This window comes from Chelonia mydas, chromosome 1 (genome assembly GCF_015237465.2).
Source record: "Chelonia mydas isolate rCheMyd1 chromosome 1, rCheMyd1.pri.v2, whole genome shotgun sequence".
In the NCBI taxonomy this organism is placed as follows: Eukaryota; Metazoa; Chordata; order Testudines; family Cheloniidae; genus Chelonia; species Chelonia mydas.
This window is the reverse complement of record NC_057849.1, coordinates 297,877,615-297,892,739: the sequence shown is the minus strand read 5'-3', so window position 1 is coordinate 297,892,739 and position 15,125 is coordinate 297,877,615. Positions and strand designations below refer to the sequence as shown.

Here is a 15,125-nt window from a genome sequence, read left to right as displayed (position 1 = left end):
TAACAGTAGAGCCAAGGAAGAGCCTTGATAGCAGGGAAGCCCTGATAGTAGAGCCCTGATAGCAAGGAAGATAACCTGATAGTTGCCACAATCAGATTCATTGCCTTTATTTTTGTATGGTATAATTATGCTTGCATCTTTTGAAACCTTGCGGAATTTTCTCAATTTCCCGAATATCCTTAATAATTTCATATAGATAGTTGACAGTTAGGAGGCCTTCAAGTTTAATGATTTCACCTGCTGTTTTGTCTTTCCCTGGTGATTTACCTGTCTTCATTTGTTCACAGCTTTTTGCACTTCTTCAGCAGGAGGTAACTTCACAATTTCTTCATGTTTGAGGTGCTGTGTTAGTTCCTCTGGCACCTGTGAGTTGACAGTAGAGGGAAGGTTCAGTAACTCAGTAATGTGGCACACATCTTTCGGAGTTGCCTGTCTTGTCCTTGATTAAGATAGATCCATCTGAACTCTTTAGTGGAGCTGGACCTGATTTCAATGGGCCATAAATGGCCTTCAGGGAGTTATAAAACAACTTTGTGTTGTTACTATTGGCATAATGCTGTATTTCTTCTGCTTTCTTTTCCCACCAGTTATCCTGTAGAACACAAAGCTGTTTTTGAGCCTTGGCTTGCAGGCACTTGAATTTATCTTTGTTTTGATGTTGATTCTTTATTATTTTTTCAAGCCATAAATGCATCTCTCTTTTCCTTTAGATTTTTGTTTTCATCATAATTTTCATCTAAGCAATCCTGGTGTCATCTTTGATTTTTGCCTAGAGTTTCTTCTGTTGCTTGGAGGATGGCTGATTTCAGTATATACCACTTTGAGTGTGTTTTTGAGTGATGTAATGCTATCAGATTTTTTCCTCTCAGTTTTCCCTGATGAAATGGAAGTTTCAAGTTTGCTATGTTCAATTTTAGTTTGATCTGTTTGGCACTGTTTCATGAGTGAAATACCACATGTTAAATGAAAATGGCTCTGGTCATCCTGTGATCAGTCCAACTGTTTGCTCATCTTGATGTCCCTAATGTCTCTTTGCTGTATAATGACATAGTCAATCAGGTGCTAGTGCTTTGATGTCAGATGCATCCATGAAGTTTTATATTTGTCAGCTTTCCTAAAGATTGTGTTGATAATAACAAGCTCATGTTCTGCACACTTCCTGAGAAGGAGAAGACTGTTGCTGATGATTTTTTGAATACCATAGTTCTTTATTAGACTAGTTGGAGTCTGCACTGTCTTTTGCAGCTCTGGAAGTAAAGTCTCCCTAAGGTATGAGTTTGTCTTCACTGGGTGTAGATTTGATTGTGTCATCCAAATCAGAATAGAACTGTTCTTTTAGTTCTTCTGTATTCTTTATGGTTGGAACATAAGCACTGATAAGAATCACAAAGCATGAATTTCTAAGGGAATTCATAGAGTCATTAAGTGTTCATTTTTGCCCACAGGTAAGTCTTTCACTGATTTCAGGAAACTGTTTTTAATGACAAAACCAATGCCATAAATTCTGTTTTCCTCTGTTGCTTTCCCTTTCTGAATGAAGGTATAGCCATCTCCTAATCCTTTTGTGTAACCTTCATCTGCAAATCTGGTTTTGCTAAAGATAGCTACGTGATGCTGTATCTAGCAAGTTACCTTACAGTCAATGCTGTACATCTTTCAGGTCTTCATGTATTATCTCTGTCCTTTAGGATCTGTATGTTTCATGTCACCACAGTGAGAGCTCTTATTTTTCTTATAGAACAACCTCTTTTTGGATGATCTACCAGTTGTGGTGAACTGGTCAGATTAGAGTAAACTTTAAATAAACTGACCCACAAAAGTATTGTGCCTGATGTTCACTAAACCCTGATAGACAATTTACTGTACTATTTAAGGGGCAATATTTAAATTATAGAACATATCTAACTTTATTCTACAGTTTGGACTCCGCTTGCTATAGGGGTGTAGCCTAAATTTGACTTCTACCAAATCTAGAGGTGAGACCTGAAGAGGAAGCTCCTAAAGTCACGGTTGTGGTCCCTAATTGTTGACATAGTTTCACTGGGAGTTCTGCCCATTTGCTCCTAAACAGCTGTAATTAATCCCGTCCCTAGAGAGAGCCAAAGCCAGACTGGCTTTTACTTTGAAACATACACTTAAAAGGTATTTAGCATTCTCATATGGAATTTGCTTCTCTACTTCCTTCCCACAGAATTCAGGTTGTATTAATGTGGTTTGCATTGCCCCTTATACTTTTGGGTTTTATGTTTTCTTTCTGTAGGCGAAATGAGGAATGATTTATACATCACTATAGAAAGAGGAGAATTTGAAAAAGGAGGAAAAAGTGTGGCCAGAAACGTGGAAGTGATGATGCACATTGTAGACAGTTGTGGCCAAATTTTAAAGGTACTACTTTGACACTAACGGTGAAAAACAAAAAGAGAGAGTGAAGGCTTGTGTTTAGTGTTGATGCTGAGCAAATATTGTTAATTTAAACTATTAACTATGTTTTTTCTCAAAATCCTTTTTTATTTCCTGGCAGCTATTATGATTTGTCATATTAACCTTTACCTGAACGTCCTATTAACAGGCCATATTGCTAAACTGCATATTAGGTAAAGATTTGTGATAACTGGCCTTAGAGCAAATATTTTCACTTGTACTGTGAGATATAAATTAAATTTGAATTCTTTCTCCTTAGAATAAGCTATTTGCTACCCCAACTACTGTAGTTTAGTCAATCAGTGATAGCTAATACGTTTTTGCAAACCACTCACACGGTCTCCCATTTTTGTTTATATTTTTGTTATTGTTTATTTGGTCATAGGTTTTCTGGATATTTTTGTGGTTGCAAACTTTTAATGTTGCAATACTTTAATATTGACGAAGGTTTTTAAAAATAAAAATGAAAACCTCTGATAAATATGTTCACATTCAAATATATCCTTCAGTTATTTGATGTTTAGAGAAAACGCAACAAAGATTAGCAAATGAAGTAATTTTAATAAATTAATAGTTATTACTGTGTGGAAATTAACCCATTAGTTTAAGAGCATAATTAGTGCACTTAAGTATATTGAAAATAGACTTGCAAATTTAAATAAATGGGCCATTCCCAGACCCACCCACTTATTTCTACAATCTCTTAAAAGCATATAATGGATTTTACATTCCAAAGTGCAAATACGGGAAAGTATCCCTCTTCGGGAAAGTATTTAAGCATGTATTTAAAGTGCATGCTTAATTCCCATTTAAGTCAATATGCCTTATGCACATTCTTATAATGAAGCATGTGCTTAAATACTTTCCTGAATTTGTAGCATAGGCACAGATCCAGCAGAGCACCATGTTAAGTGGAAATGCTTATATGCTTAAAGTTGAGCATTTGCCTAAGTTCTTTACTCAAATGGAAACTTAAGTACTACCTGTCTAAAACGTTCATAGGCACACAAGTGTCCTTGACTTCCCAATATTTTCACTTACAATTCCAGGTACATTTCTTTGAAAATTACCTTTTTTTTGTGATGAATACAAAATGCAGTCTGATGGTGTCTTTATTGCTCCCAGTAGGACTTGGATTAAGACACAAGGCAGAGATGGCTATGCCTCAGCCTGCAGCTTTTATTGAGCACTTTCATTATCAATCAAGACTCTCAATCATTATCATTCCTGTTTTGTCCTGTTCCATTTAAATCATAGCCTGCTAGGTCTACATGTGTTGAGTCACTTTAATGTTTGACCAAACAGACTGAAGTCCCCTAAATGATCTCTCACCTGAGAGGAGAATGAGAGGCCACACATGGAATGTGCTAAATCTCTGTACAGTATTAAATCTGGCTCCCATTTACACACTGATCAGTGCATATCCTCCCTCCCACCCATCAGTGCATATCCTCCCACCCACTTCCAGCTACGGTCAGGTTATGGTGAGATGTGACCCTGCTAATGCACCAAATCAGAATGGACTCTTGCCAGTTGCAAAGTTGGGACAAAATGAATAAGGCTAAACCTCACCCTCATGTAATAACACTAGGTGAAGCTCAGACATTTGCAGAGCCCACAGCTATGGTACCTGCTAGCTGCTCTAGAGGAAATCCAAAATCACCACCATCTTATCACACAAGAATGGGGCAAATATTCGTTCCCTTCTCCAGATTTGATGGCCAGCTCTTGCCCTTAGCATGCTAGTAAGCACCACTTAGGTCCTATATGTAATGATAGATAACCTGAAATTTCAAAGTGAAGAAACTTCCAAAACAAATGGCCCATATTACATGTAAAAAAGTGATAGGGTCATGGGTGCAAAGGACGAAGAGTATGTTCCAGCTTACTGATGGTAATTTATATTACCCATAGGAAGCGTGCAGCCAGCACAGAGACTGGAACAATAGAAATCAGCCTGCCCTCCTGCTACCCTACAGAGAGGAATCCATAGCCCACAAGGCAATCCAAAGTCTGTGCTAACCACCTTCAGGGAATACACAATTACATTCCCCATGAATGCAGGGACACAGTATTACAAGAGAGAACAAGTTTATTTTAGATTATCCTGAAGATCGTGGAGCCTGGAGAACACCAATTTCAGGGCTGTTCTCACGTCAGTTTATAGTTAATCTATCTTTAAACCTTTAATCCAGTTGTTTTCTTCATTAGGATTTTATCTCCTTTGGCTCTGGAGAGCCGCCAGCTAGCAAGTTCCATTCCTTTGTGCTTTATCACAACAACAGTCCCAGATGGGCTGAGCTGCTGAAACTTCCTATTCCTGTGGATAAATTCAGGGGAGCACACATCCGCTTTGAATTTCGGCATTGTTCTAGTAAGCGTTGTTCATGATTTATTGTAGTGCTTTGTGTTACAGTTGCATTAAGGGTATTGAATTTCATAACGTCTAAACAGCAGAGAGACATGGGGTAAATATTCTTTACCTATAAAGCTTCATGAGAGAGCTTTTCAGGTTTTGCAGTCTGCTTTGGTGAAATAGGAAAAAAATTTAATACCTTAAGAAACTGATCTCATTTTATTAAATGGAAAAATGCAACATGAAGGGGGCAAATTTGAACACAAATTCAGGAAATGCAAAATCCAATCCCAGAATTAACTTGGCCAATTGCATAATGATATTTGTTCATTTACACATGTTGCAGTCTAACCCGGTAACAGAAAGTATTGCATATACCTGTAGTGTAGCCATGATAATGTTGTTATTGGAGGTGGACATTTTCTGACTTTCTGGTTTTATATAACATTAATAATAAAAAAATAAACCACTCAGGGCTAAAACACAAGACATACGTACAGTTGTAAAAACTTTGAGCTGCAAAGCTCAGGTGTGGATCTCAGCTACCCTAGGATGTTGGGTCCGAGGTTTTGAATTGGGCCCATCTGCAGTAAATTACATCAAAGAAATTACAGGTTCATCACATATCCTCGAAGTAACACTTTGGAATTTGGAAAAAACAACACACTCATAACCTTAGGAAGGGGATTTACTTCATAAACATGAAAAGAAACATAAGATGTGCTGGTGCTAACTAGATGTAAATGGATACCAAATATACACATTCATGCGTTGGATTATTTTCAGTTGCTTTGTCTAAGGGCTTTTCTTCCCTGCAAGGGTTAGCGTAAGTGCACTCAAGTTACTCCACTCTACTAGCCTAGCTCAAGTGAGAACAACCATACTGGGAAACAACACAGAAGCTACACAGAATGATTGCATTAGCAGTTGATGAGTTGTTGTAACTGGAGCTGCTGCATCCCTATAGCTATAGCACTATTAGCAGAGTGTCAGCAGCACTTAATCCTCAATGACCCCCTTTCTCCACCCCCTTACTCCTCCTGACTGGCCAGCTAGCTGAAGTTTAAAGAACCACTTAACGCAAGCTAGAGATTTATGTGTGTGGGGACAGGAGTTGGGTTGGGGCAACACTCAGGTTATACCTCAAGCTAACAGTGCAGTAAAGAAAAATGCTACGCCATGCAGTATAAACCTAGTCCAGAATGTGAGTGGTTTTATTTATATATGTTTTCAGCAAAAGAAAAGGGCGAGAAGAAGTTGTTTGGCTTTTCTTTCGTGCCCCTGATTCAGGAAAATGGGAGGACATTGCCAGATGGCACTCATGAACTCATTGTGCACAAGGTAATATCAGTCAGAAATCATTCTTTGATGATTCCTCTGAAAAGTACTCCAAATGCCCAGAGGCATTAAACAAAAGAAGACTGAACTGTTAGCAAATGAGTGATAGTCTTATTGTTAAAATATCCTCTCAACATTCTGTTTATAATTGCAGTTGAACCTCGTTATGTGTCTCAATGCAGCATGTACTGTAAAGTCGCAGTATCTCAGAATGTAGATTTGAAGAAAACCTCAGTTGCATAAAGAATTCCATAAAGCTAAAAATTGTCACAATATAAAAATGATAGCCACTTCTGGAATATATTTGACCAGGTTGACCCCTCCAGGGCCTGCTATTCTTCAGCAGATCTGCTATGTGAGGTCTGTTTAAATTTTTTCATTCAGATGTGCATTCAAGATCTGTGTTGAGATGGACTTTGATCTACTCCTAATAAATATAACAACTTGCAATATATAGGTGCTGCTCTGTTCAAAAAACTGAGCAGACTGATTAATGTTTTACACCAGATGTGTGGGTACGATCTAAACGCACAGATCCAATGAGGATTTTCCCATCTATAACAAGAGCTACCCATGAAAGCTCTTGTATAGGCAAACATTCTTGCTATGCTGAGATGCAAGCTTAAAATTATTTCTAACTTTGCTATTTGAAAAGTCTATTCATTTTTAATTCTGCAACAGACTCATCTTGTCCAGAGTTGAGCCTGCTCTGGAGCCAGTCAGTGGCTGAGAAGGCCAGAGACAGACTCTGCTGGAGAGAAGACATAAAGAATTAATAAGACTTGTAAAAACGTTTTGTTGTGTTAGACTCTAGTACCGATAACATACTAGATGTTTAAGTATATTGTTGAAACAGGGTGGTTTAAAATATCAGGTGCTCAGTTTTTCTGCTGTTTCTCTGTGCATTTATAATGCAAATCTAATCTTTGGACATTTGTGCTGTTCTTATAAATGTTTAAACATCTTTAAGAGACCTGTCTGGTTGGTTCATAATTTATTCAATGATTTGTATGTGCATTATTTTAAGTTGTGTGTTTTGAGAAGTGCTTGAAAGATTGTAGGGTATCTATACAAAATAAAGCAGTCAGCAACAAAGACAATGCAACATTTTGTATGTAAAGTTTTTGAAACAAAAAACATACTGTTTCTAAGAGATTTGGCTTGTTGCAATGCAGTTTGGGTGAGAGCCTCCGCTAGTGAAAATTATCATAGCTCCATTGACTTCAACAGAGCTACCACAGTTTGCACAAGATGAGTCCTTTGTTTTTATTCATTGCAATGATTTTAACTTGGTTATTTTCACAGTGTGAAGAAAACACAAACCTTCAGGATTCTAGTCGCTACCTCAAACTCCCCTTTTCAAAGGGAATTCTCCTAGGGAATAACCACCAAGCAATAAAAACCACTAAAGAGTCTTTCTGGATTACATCTTTTCTCTGCTCCACTAAACTCACACAAAATGGTAGGATGATATGTTGATTATTTAAACATGATGAACTCAAGTGAATTTGATGGGTGGATTTTTCAACACTAAATGGGCACTAAAGCACTCGTGTTATGACATAAAAGATAGCTGATGCTCTCTTTTGGGGCTTTAAAAAACAGTATTTTTCCTTACTTTTGATGACCGGATGGAAACAAATGGTACATGGTGAACCATTGATTTTATGCAGTTCAAGGATGCTTTTAAATGAACATAATATTGGAATTATGTACGTTATTTTTAGAATGAGTCATCAAAACCCAGCTGCTTTGAAAAATCTCTTAATCTGTTTGTGTTATTTTTTTAAAACATGCTTATTGTAGGCTTCAGGGTAAAGCAGTTTTTATTTATTTAGATGGTTATTGCTTTTCTGATATGACATTGCTTTCCCCTCCCTTTTAAGTCGAGGATCATTTAGCGAGTTATGATTAATTAAAATAACCTTATATTCCTGATAGTGTTGTGAATATATAATCTATGATGAAGCATACAGGAAGATTTGTGTTTTGAGTTGTTCCACTATACCACATAAGATTCTTGGTTTGGTTCCTGTATACCTAATAGTACAATTCATGATGGCAAGGAAGTGTGGCAGGATACCTTCTTTGTCTCACCACACTTAGCGCTTCCCCCTCTGGCGGTGGTGGACCTGGGATAATCAGCCCCACTCAGGCAGGGTTTGCCTTCCCCCTTCGGTTCTCCCGTGGTCATATTTTCAGGGTAGGCCTGAGGGTTGTCCTAAGGGGTGATCCTCCACCAAACAAAAAGGAAACAGACTCAAAAACAAACAAACAAAACCCAAGGTGGGTACCTTTCGCTGTCTCCTCACTGGTGCAGGGTGTATCCCTGTTGGTTGCTCTGGGGTGTCAGTCCTTCCCCTGGCAGGCACTCAGGTTTGGCTCTTTCCCCTATGAGAAGGAGCACAGCCTCTAACCCTGGAGACGCTTATTTCCCTATTGCCACTAGCCTGGCAGCAGCTTCTCTCTCTCTTCCCCCTTTCTCTCACCAGAGGAGGGGTTTTTAAAGGCCTCAGGCAGCCTTAATTGGAATCAGGTGTCTCTCATTGACCTGAGGTAACTTCTCAGCTAGTAGGGAAGAGGGCCTGTAACATTCTGGGGCTAATGTATCTACCTTCTAGCATCCTCTTGCAGCCATCCAACCTGATTTTGTCAGAGAAACTACTCACAAACAACCAGATCTTTTCTTCTCATAAATATTCTTTATGTACACTTGAGACTGTTCTTTGATATCCTCTTTTGGTTTTGTTTTGTGTTTGTTTTGGTTTCATTGTTAGTTTTTGTTTTGAGTGCTCTGAAACCAGTTATTACAGCCAGTTCTGTAGAGGTGCTGTGGTTTCCCCGTGGTGCCTGTTCTGCCAGTTGGTGTTCAGCAGGAACACCAGGAAGTCAGTGACCAGTTGAATGCTGTAGACTAGCTAGTCCTCAGTCATTTTTACATGTCCCACAGCCACAGCCTTTTTCATTTGAAATTTGATAGTTGGCATGACTTCATTGACCTTGGCCACCGTGTTCTCAATGTGAATGAGGAGAGAGGGGAATTTACCAACTTTGTTCAGACCTGGACCTAGGATATGAGGAATCTGTTAGATCAGTGACTCTGAAGCCAGGAAGGCATCATACTTTTTTAGCCAGCTTTTTCACTAGCTTCTTTTTCTTGTTGAGTTTCTTCAGAGCCTCTGTGTTTGTGAGGGATGTTGACCGCTTTGGCCTCATCACAATGTTGCTGGTCTCCTAGCGCGCAGACTGAGAATTTAGGACATGGGTAGACTTAGGTCTGAGTTTACCAGAGAAACACTTATCCTTCTGTGGGTCATAGTTTTTTTAGATTGATCTGCAAATCTACAGTTTCCAAAAACTTACGTGGTTTTACTTGAGTCCCTTTGCAGGACCTCCCTCAATGCTTTGTGGAGGGTGATGCTGTAAAGCTTCTCTCTCCCAAGTATCTTCTTTGGGGAGGTTCATATTGATGAGTTTCCAGCCCCTCATTCTGAATAAACAAAAAAATGCTTAGGAAATGAATGCAAAGCATGTGGATATTTGGTCATGTGAGCATTAACTCTGTTGGGATTCTGCATGTTTATTACAAAAAGTTCACAAAATTTAAATTTTATCCAGCAAACCACTGTATCAAATTAACTAGTTCAGACTTTACTTAGTAGATCTGTTTGTTTGTTAGTTTTTCAAAGTTATGAGAGAGCCAGATGTGCCTAGACACAAAGGGTATCTACCCTGTCCGTAAATAGGAGGTGAGGACATTTTAGCCAGTTGGCCTGCCTTCAATAGTGATGCTCACTACCCATTGAAATGAGCACAAAGAAGCAGCTGTTCCACAGTGAAAGGACATGCGATATTAGCGTGTGTGTATTTCAAGTGATGGACCTGTACTTAAAATTAGTCTATCCACATTCCAACAAACACCATTCAATATCTGATGATAATTAATAAGAAAACGGGAGTGACTGCACTTGGGAGATTCTGGAATTCCCAGAACTGAACTTTTCAGAATATTATACATACTATATATGGGAATTTCATATTTCATTTGGGAGAATAGTAGGCCACATGACTTCTGTCACAAGAAAACTTTAGAATTTATGGGAGAAGGACAGAAAGTTAATTCCAAATGCTTTCCTTATAAAGATGATCATAAACCTTTTTTTTTAACTCAAGAAGTTAGATCAAAACCATTGCCGTAGTGCCAAAGGGTTTATTTTTCAAACTAACAAATCAGCTCATGTTTAAAGAGTAGGCCTGTGAAATGTGAGTTTTTCTCTCCTCTTGAGTGCAATTTTTTTTCACCACCATTGTCTTTTTCTCTGTTCAAACCTCCGTTTTCCTGAAGGGTTTGTTATAATCCCATATCTCTGCTGAGAACTGTTTCATTTTCTGGTTTCTCTTGACATGTGAAAGTGGTTGTCTCTTTTCCCAGTCACCTGGGATTCTCATACCTCATATTGTTCTTGTACTCAGTTCATTTCATTTATACTTGAGTATTCTGTAGTTGTATTTTGCCCCTTAAATGATATCTTTGAAGTGAATGTCTTAGAGTTCCATTTTTTTATCCCCAACAAATCCTTTGTAATGAGAATCAACCCTCCATCCATCTAGTTCCTTCAGAAAAAAAGTGAAAATAAATATTTTCCCTACTGTCTTTAGCCAGTCTCATTTGATGAGTCAAAGATGATCCAAGAATCAAGTTACATTGCTAGGTGCGTCATCCAAAAGTTGCATTTAATCAAAGATATGCTGCATAGTTGCTTGAAGAAGAAAGGAGTAAGGAGAGAGCTGCAGTCTGACATTGGTCCTTATACCCATGCAGAGTTCCATTGAATTCTGCATGGGGGCTTAAGGGTTCACCTGCATGGATCCTTGCCACACCCTCTGACTTGAAGTGGTTTCCATCATACACAGGGTTTACAGTTTGGTTCAATGGCTCTCAGCACCTCCCCTCTACAAATTTTTCCAACACCCCGTCCCTTTGTGGAATGGTGTCCTGAGGCTCACCTTAATCAAGCGTGATCTCTTCGACAAGTGTTCAGAATTATTAATGGAGCAATTTCAAGTTGTGGCTGAACAAGCTGGCCAGATCTTGTTACTGCAGACCCTAGGCAGTTCCCTTATGAGATGATGTAAACTCAGTTTTCATATATAGGTTGCAACTGAAGAATTTTAAAATCTAAAGTGCTGGCATTCTTTCAGCTTTAATCTTCAGTGTATTTTTTGCAGGGGATATGCTTGACCTTCTTAAGTGGAGAGCCCACCCAGACAAAATAGCAGGTTGCCTCACAAAATTAAAAGAAATCGATGGTTCAGAAATAGTAAAGGTATACATTGTTCTTTCCTTGTTTCTTTTGCAATTAACTAATGTAAGGAATATAATTTCTTTACCTCTTACAAAGAAGTATATTTGATAATAAATTCTTGTTATTCTTTGTCCACTTATAGTTTCTTCAAGACACACTGGATACTTTATTTGGCATTTTAGATGAAAATTCCCAAAAATATGGGTCAAAAGTATTTGATTCTTTGGTAAGTTGTACTTCATGTTTCTGCATAACCATGCTTACAATAAAGATACTTGATAATTTTTAAATAAAATTGTAACACTTTAACAAACGAGAAAAGGGCATTACAATTTTTCTTTTTCCTTTTTTCTTTAGGTTCACATAATAAATTTGTTGCAGGACAGCAAGTTTCATCATTTTAAGCCAGTAATGGACACTTACATTGAAAGTCATTTTGCAGGTGCACTTGCATACAGGTAGGGTCCTAACTTTTTGTAACTGTTTGGAATTTTGACAATTATAGGTACTAAGCCGAGCCAGCCATAAAATTAAATTAATAAATGTGTTGAACTTAATTTCTTCGGATACTATATTTTAATCTCCAAAATGAAGTCCAATAATAGCTGAAATAATTTTAAATGATCAGAGAAATGACTTCCTTCAGTTCTAATATTGGATTAAGAACTAGACTTTGAATAGTCTTCTATTTTTAACTTGAGCATAATAGGTGAAAACCAGATATTGATCTTGGATTTGAACATCAAGTAAAAATAAATAAATAAAGTGCATTCCTCTTTATGTAACTTGCCATCACGCTGTGGCAAGCTAGAGCTTAAAACTAGAGCCAGTTGAAATTTTTAAATGTTAAATTTCAAAAATCTTGGGGAAAATTTTGCAAAATATTCTGTCCATCTCTCACCCTTCTGCTCCCCTCAACCAGCTCAACTTAAAACCCACTTCCCCAAACTTTTCCAATGCTGATCTCACCAGTCGTGTCCTTTTATTCAGGCCCACCTGAAATGCAGCAATTGGTGTCTGGGTTTTTTGGACTGTAAATTCTAATAACCTTATTATTCATCTCACGATGAACCGCAGCCACCTGGAGGATATTATATGGCTATATAACTGTTTAGAGCAGAAAGTGAAGATCATGGTGCAGATTCTGCAAAGACTTACATACATGTTTAAGTTTATGCCCTGAAAAGTCCCACTGACTTCAGTGGAACTACCCACAGTACTTTTAAAGTTAAATATGTGCATGCGTCTTTGTACTATATCCAACTGAAGATTCTTAGGTATTCAGAATGCAAGTATCCACACTGAAACTTGGCCAGGACGCTATGGCTCATAACCCTACTATTGTGAAAAATACCATGGGATCTTTAATGACTGTAAATGGTTTGGAGGACATTTCTTATGCATCTAAAATCAAGAGAGACTGCTTCTAGCAGTGCAGTACCCTACCATCATGGTGTTCTACTCTCTCTGAGTATACAGTACTGAATCATGTACATCACTTATTTCCATACTCTGCTTAGTCGTTGTTGATTTACCATCTAAGGGTTTGTCTACACTTACTGGGGGATCGACATGCGATGATCGATGCATCGATATAGTGTAGTGTGGACCCCACAGAAAGTAGATCTAAGTACGTTGACTTCAGCTATGCTGTTCACGTAGCTGAAGTTGCGTAACTTAGATCGATCTCCCCCCATAGTGTAGACAAGGCCTAAGTACTGCTCAGGTCCAGTGCTGCTTAGTTTTTGTGATCTAATGAGATCACAATCCAAAATCACATGACTTCAGGGAGAAGCAGAGACTATTTTAAATGCAAATTGATTTGTTCTTATGCATTAAATGAGTTTTTGCATCTTTATCAAAAGCTATTTAAGAGTTTATACTTAATACTACAGTCAAATTGTTCATTAACAATCAGATGACTTTGTAGCAGATCTACAATTAAGTGAAAGTTTGGCCCTGTAATTATGTACAATAGACTGCTTTTGTAAGTTGAGCAAACTGGTAATTGCTGGAAGAAGACACCTTGTGTTACCGAAACTTTTTTTGTGTTTATTTTATGAAAGCTATTTGTTCACATTTCAAATCCTAAATTAGTATAGTCCATACTAAGAAATTTGTTAAATAATGCTTTCCATGCTTCTGCACTGTAATCATTTTCCTTTTTATGTTCTAGAGATCTTATAAAAGTACTTAAGTGGCATGTTGATCGAGTAACAGACATGGAGATACAAGAGCATATCCATGAAGTGTTAAAGGTAATAGAAATCATCAGAGACAATAACATACCTGACGAGTGCATTTGTATAGCAGTACTAATTTAAATCAATTGATTTCACATGCATTGTGAGAATTACAAAACCTGTTCAGTGCACTCACACACCTGTTGGGTACAATCAGTCAGTTTATTCGCCCTTCTGGAAACTCTTAATTGTGAAAAGAGTTGATTCATGGTGTTGACTCCAGTAGAACTCGGGAACTGAGGACTCATTTGTTGATTGCAATACGGATAGTAGTTGGTTTCAGGAAACCTTATGTAGATTACACACGTGGTAATTAAGTCTGTGATAAAATAGAAGACTCCCGTGACCAGAAATAGCAATTTAATGAGACAGTCCTTATGTCCCAGACAGTTCTATTAAAACTGGAGTTTTGGTTTGGTTTCAGTCAACCCAAGTTACCATCAGTCACGCTCTCTATTCCTCTTTCACTGCCTCTCTGTCGTCCATTTCCCTCCTCACTTGCAGCTGTTTGGATAAGGTCTCGCCTCACCTCTTACTTGAAGTTGAACATTGTGTTTTATATTACCAATCTACTTAATATATACTCCAGCAATTTGCAACTTAAGTTCAGCTTGTTTTGTCACTGATGTTGCCTCATTCTCTGGTTATCGTTAAGAGGAAAGCCTTTTTTTGAAATGGGAAAACAAATAACTAGATTTCCTAGTCCTCAATGCCACCTCTTGATGAGCAAGTGCTCCCTGGTGTATAGATTTTATTAAAGGAAAAAGAGTAAAAAATGTTGAGAGGCCTTATTAAAAGATTGGCAGTAGATTGCTACTAATAAGAAGATTAAAAACTTTCCAGAATTATATGGTATGTTCTCCATACTAACAAGTGCTATAAATAGGTTTGAATTATATAATTTCACTATGTTTTATATTTACTAATTTTAAAGAATAATGAGTTCAATATGATTCAGGATCTTGTGTTTTGACATTTGTAGGCACAAGAATATATCTTTAAATATATAGTTCAGTCTCGGAGGCTTTTCTCGCTTGCTACTGGTGGACAAAATGAGGAGGAATTCCGCTGCTGTATTCAAGAGCTGCTTATGTCAATACGATTTTTCCTTTCCCAAGAGAGCAAAGGGGCTAGCGCTTTAACTCAATCACAAGTAAGTGTCATGAGTTTGCTCTGTTGGATTATTATCGTTACCAATATTCACTGGGAAAATGTGTGTGCGCGTGTGTTTGTTACACAGAAGATCAAATTCATGTTGTCTGTAGTAAATTGATAGTTCCAGTTTATGCTTGAACCGGTTGTGGCTTATAATGAAAATTTTCTGTACCTCCAACTTCTGAATAGCAGAACTAGGGTTACCTTAGCCAGACTGTCTGTTCTGAATCGGAAAAGGATTGTAGTCTGTTAATACTTGCTCCAATGGTTAGAAGAAATCATAACTGCAAAACAGAAATCAAATGG

At 37.8% G+C, this 15,125-nt stretch overlaps 1 protein-coding gene and 1 pseudogene across 4 annotated transcripts in view; one reads left to right on the top strand and one right to left on the bottom strand.

The window, feature by feature from the left end:
- Positions 1 to 15,125, top strand: part of DOCK4 (dedicator of cytokinesis 4) — a 410,395-nt gene that overhangs the window by 260,886 nt on the left and 134,384 nt on the right. For all 4 annotated transcript variants that reach the window (XM_037888663.2, XM_037888655.2, XM_043549556.1 and 1 more), the window contains exons 14-22: positions 2,261 to 2,385; positions 4,633 to 4,795; positions 6,012 to 6,118; positions 7,421 to 7,577; positions 11,345 to 11,442; positions 11,564 to 11,647; positions 11,779 to 11,879; positions 13,598 to 13,679; positions 14,647 to 14,817. In XM_037888663.2, the coding sequence (XP_037744591.1) occupies positions 2,261 to 2,385; positions 4,633 to 4,795; positions 6,012 to 6,118; positions 7,421 to 7,577; positions 11,345 to 11,442; positions 11,564 to 11,647; positions 11,779 to 11,879; positions 13,598 to 13,679; positions 14,647 to 14,817 (1,088 nt within the window). The remainder of the gene's footprint in view (positions 1 to 2,260; positions 2,386 to 4,632; positions 4,796 to 6,011; positions 6,119 to 7,420; positions 7,578 to 11,344; positions 11,443 to 11,563; positions 11,648 to 11,778; positions 11,880 to 13,597; positions 13,680 to 14,646; positions 14,818 to 15,125) is intronic.
- LOC114022170 lies at positions 8,923 to 10,564 on the bottom strand (annotated as a pseudogene).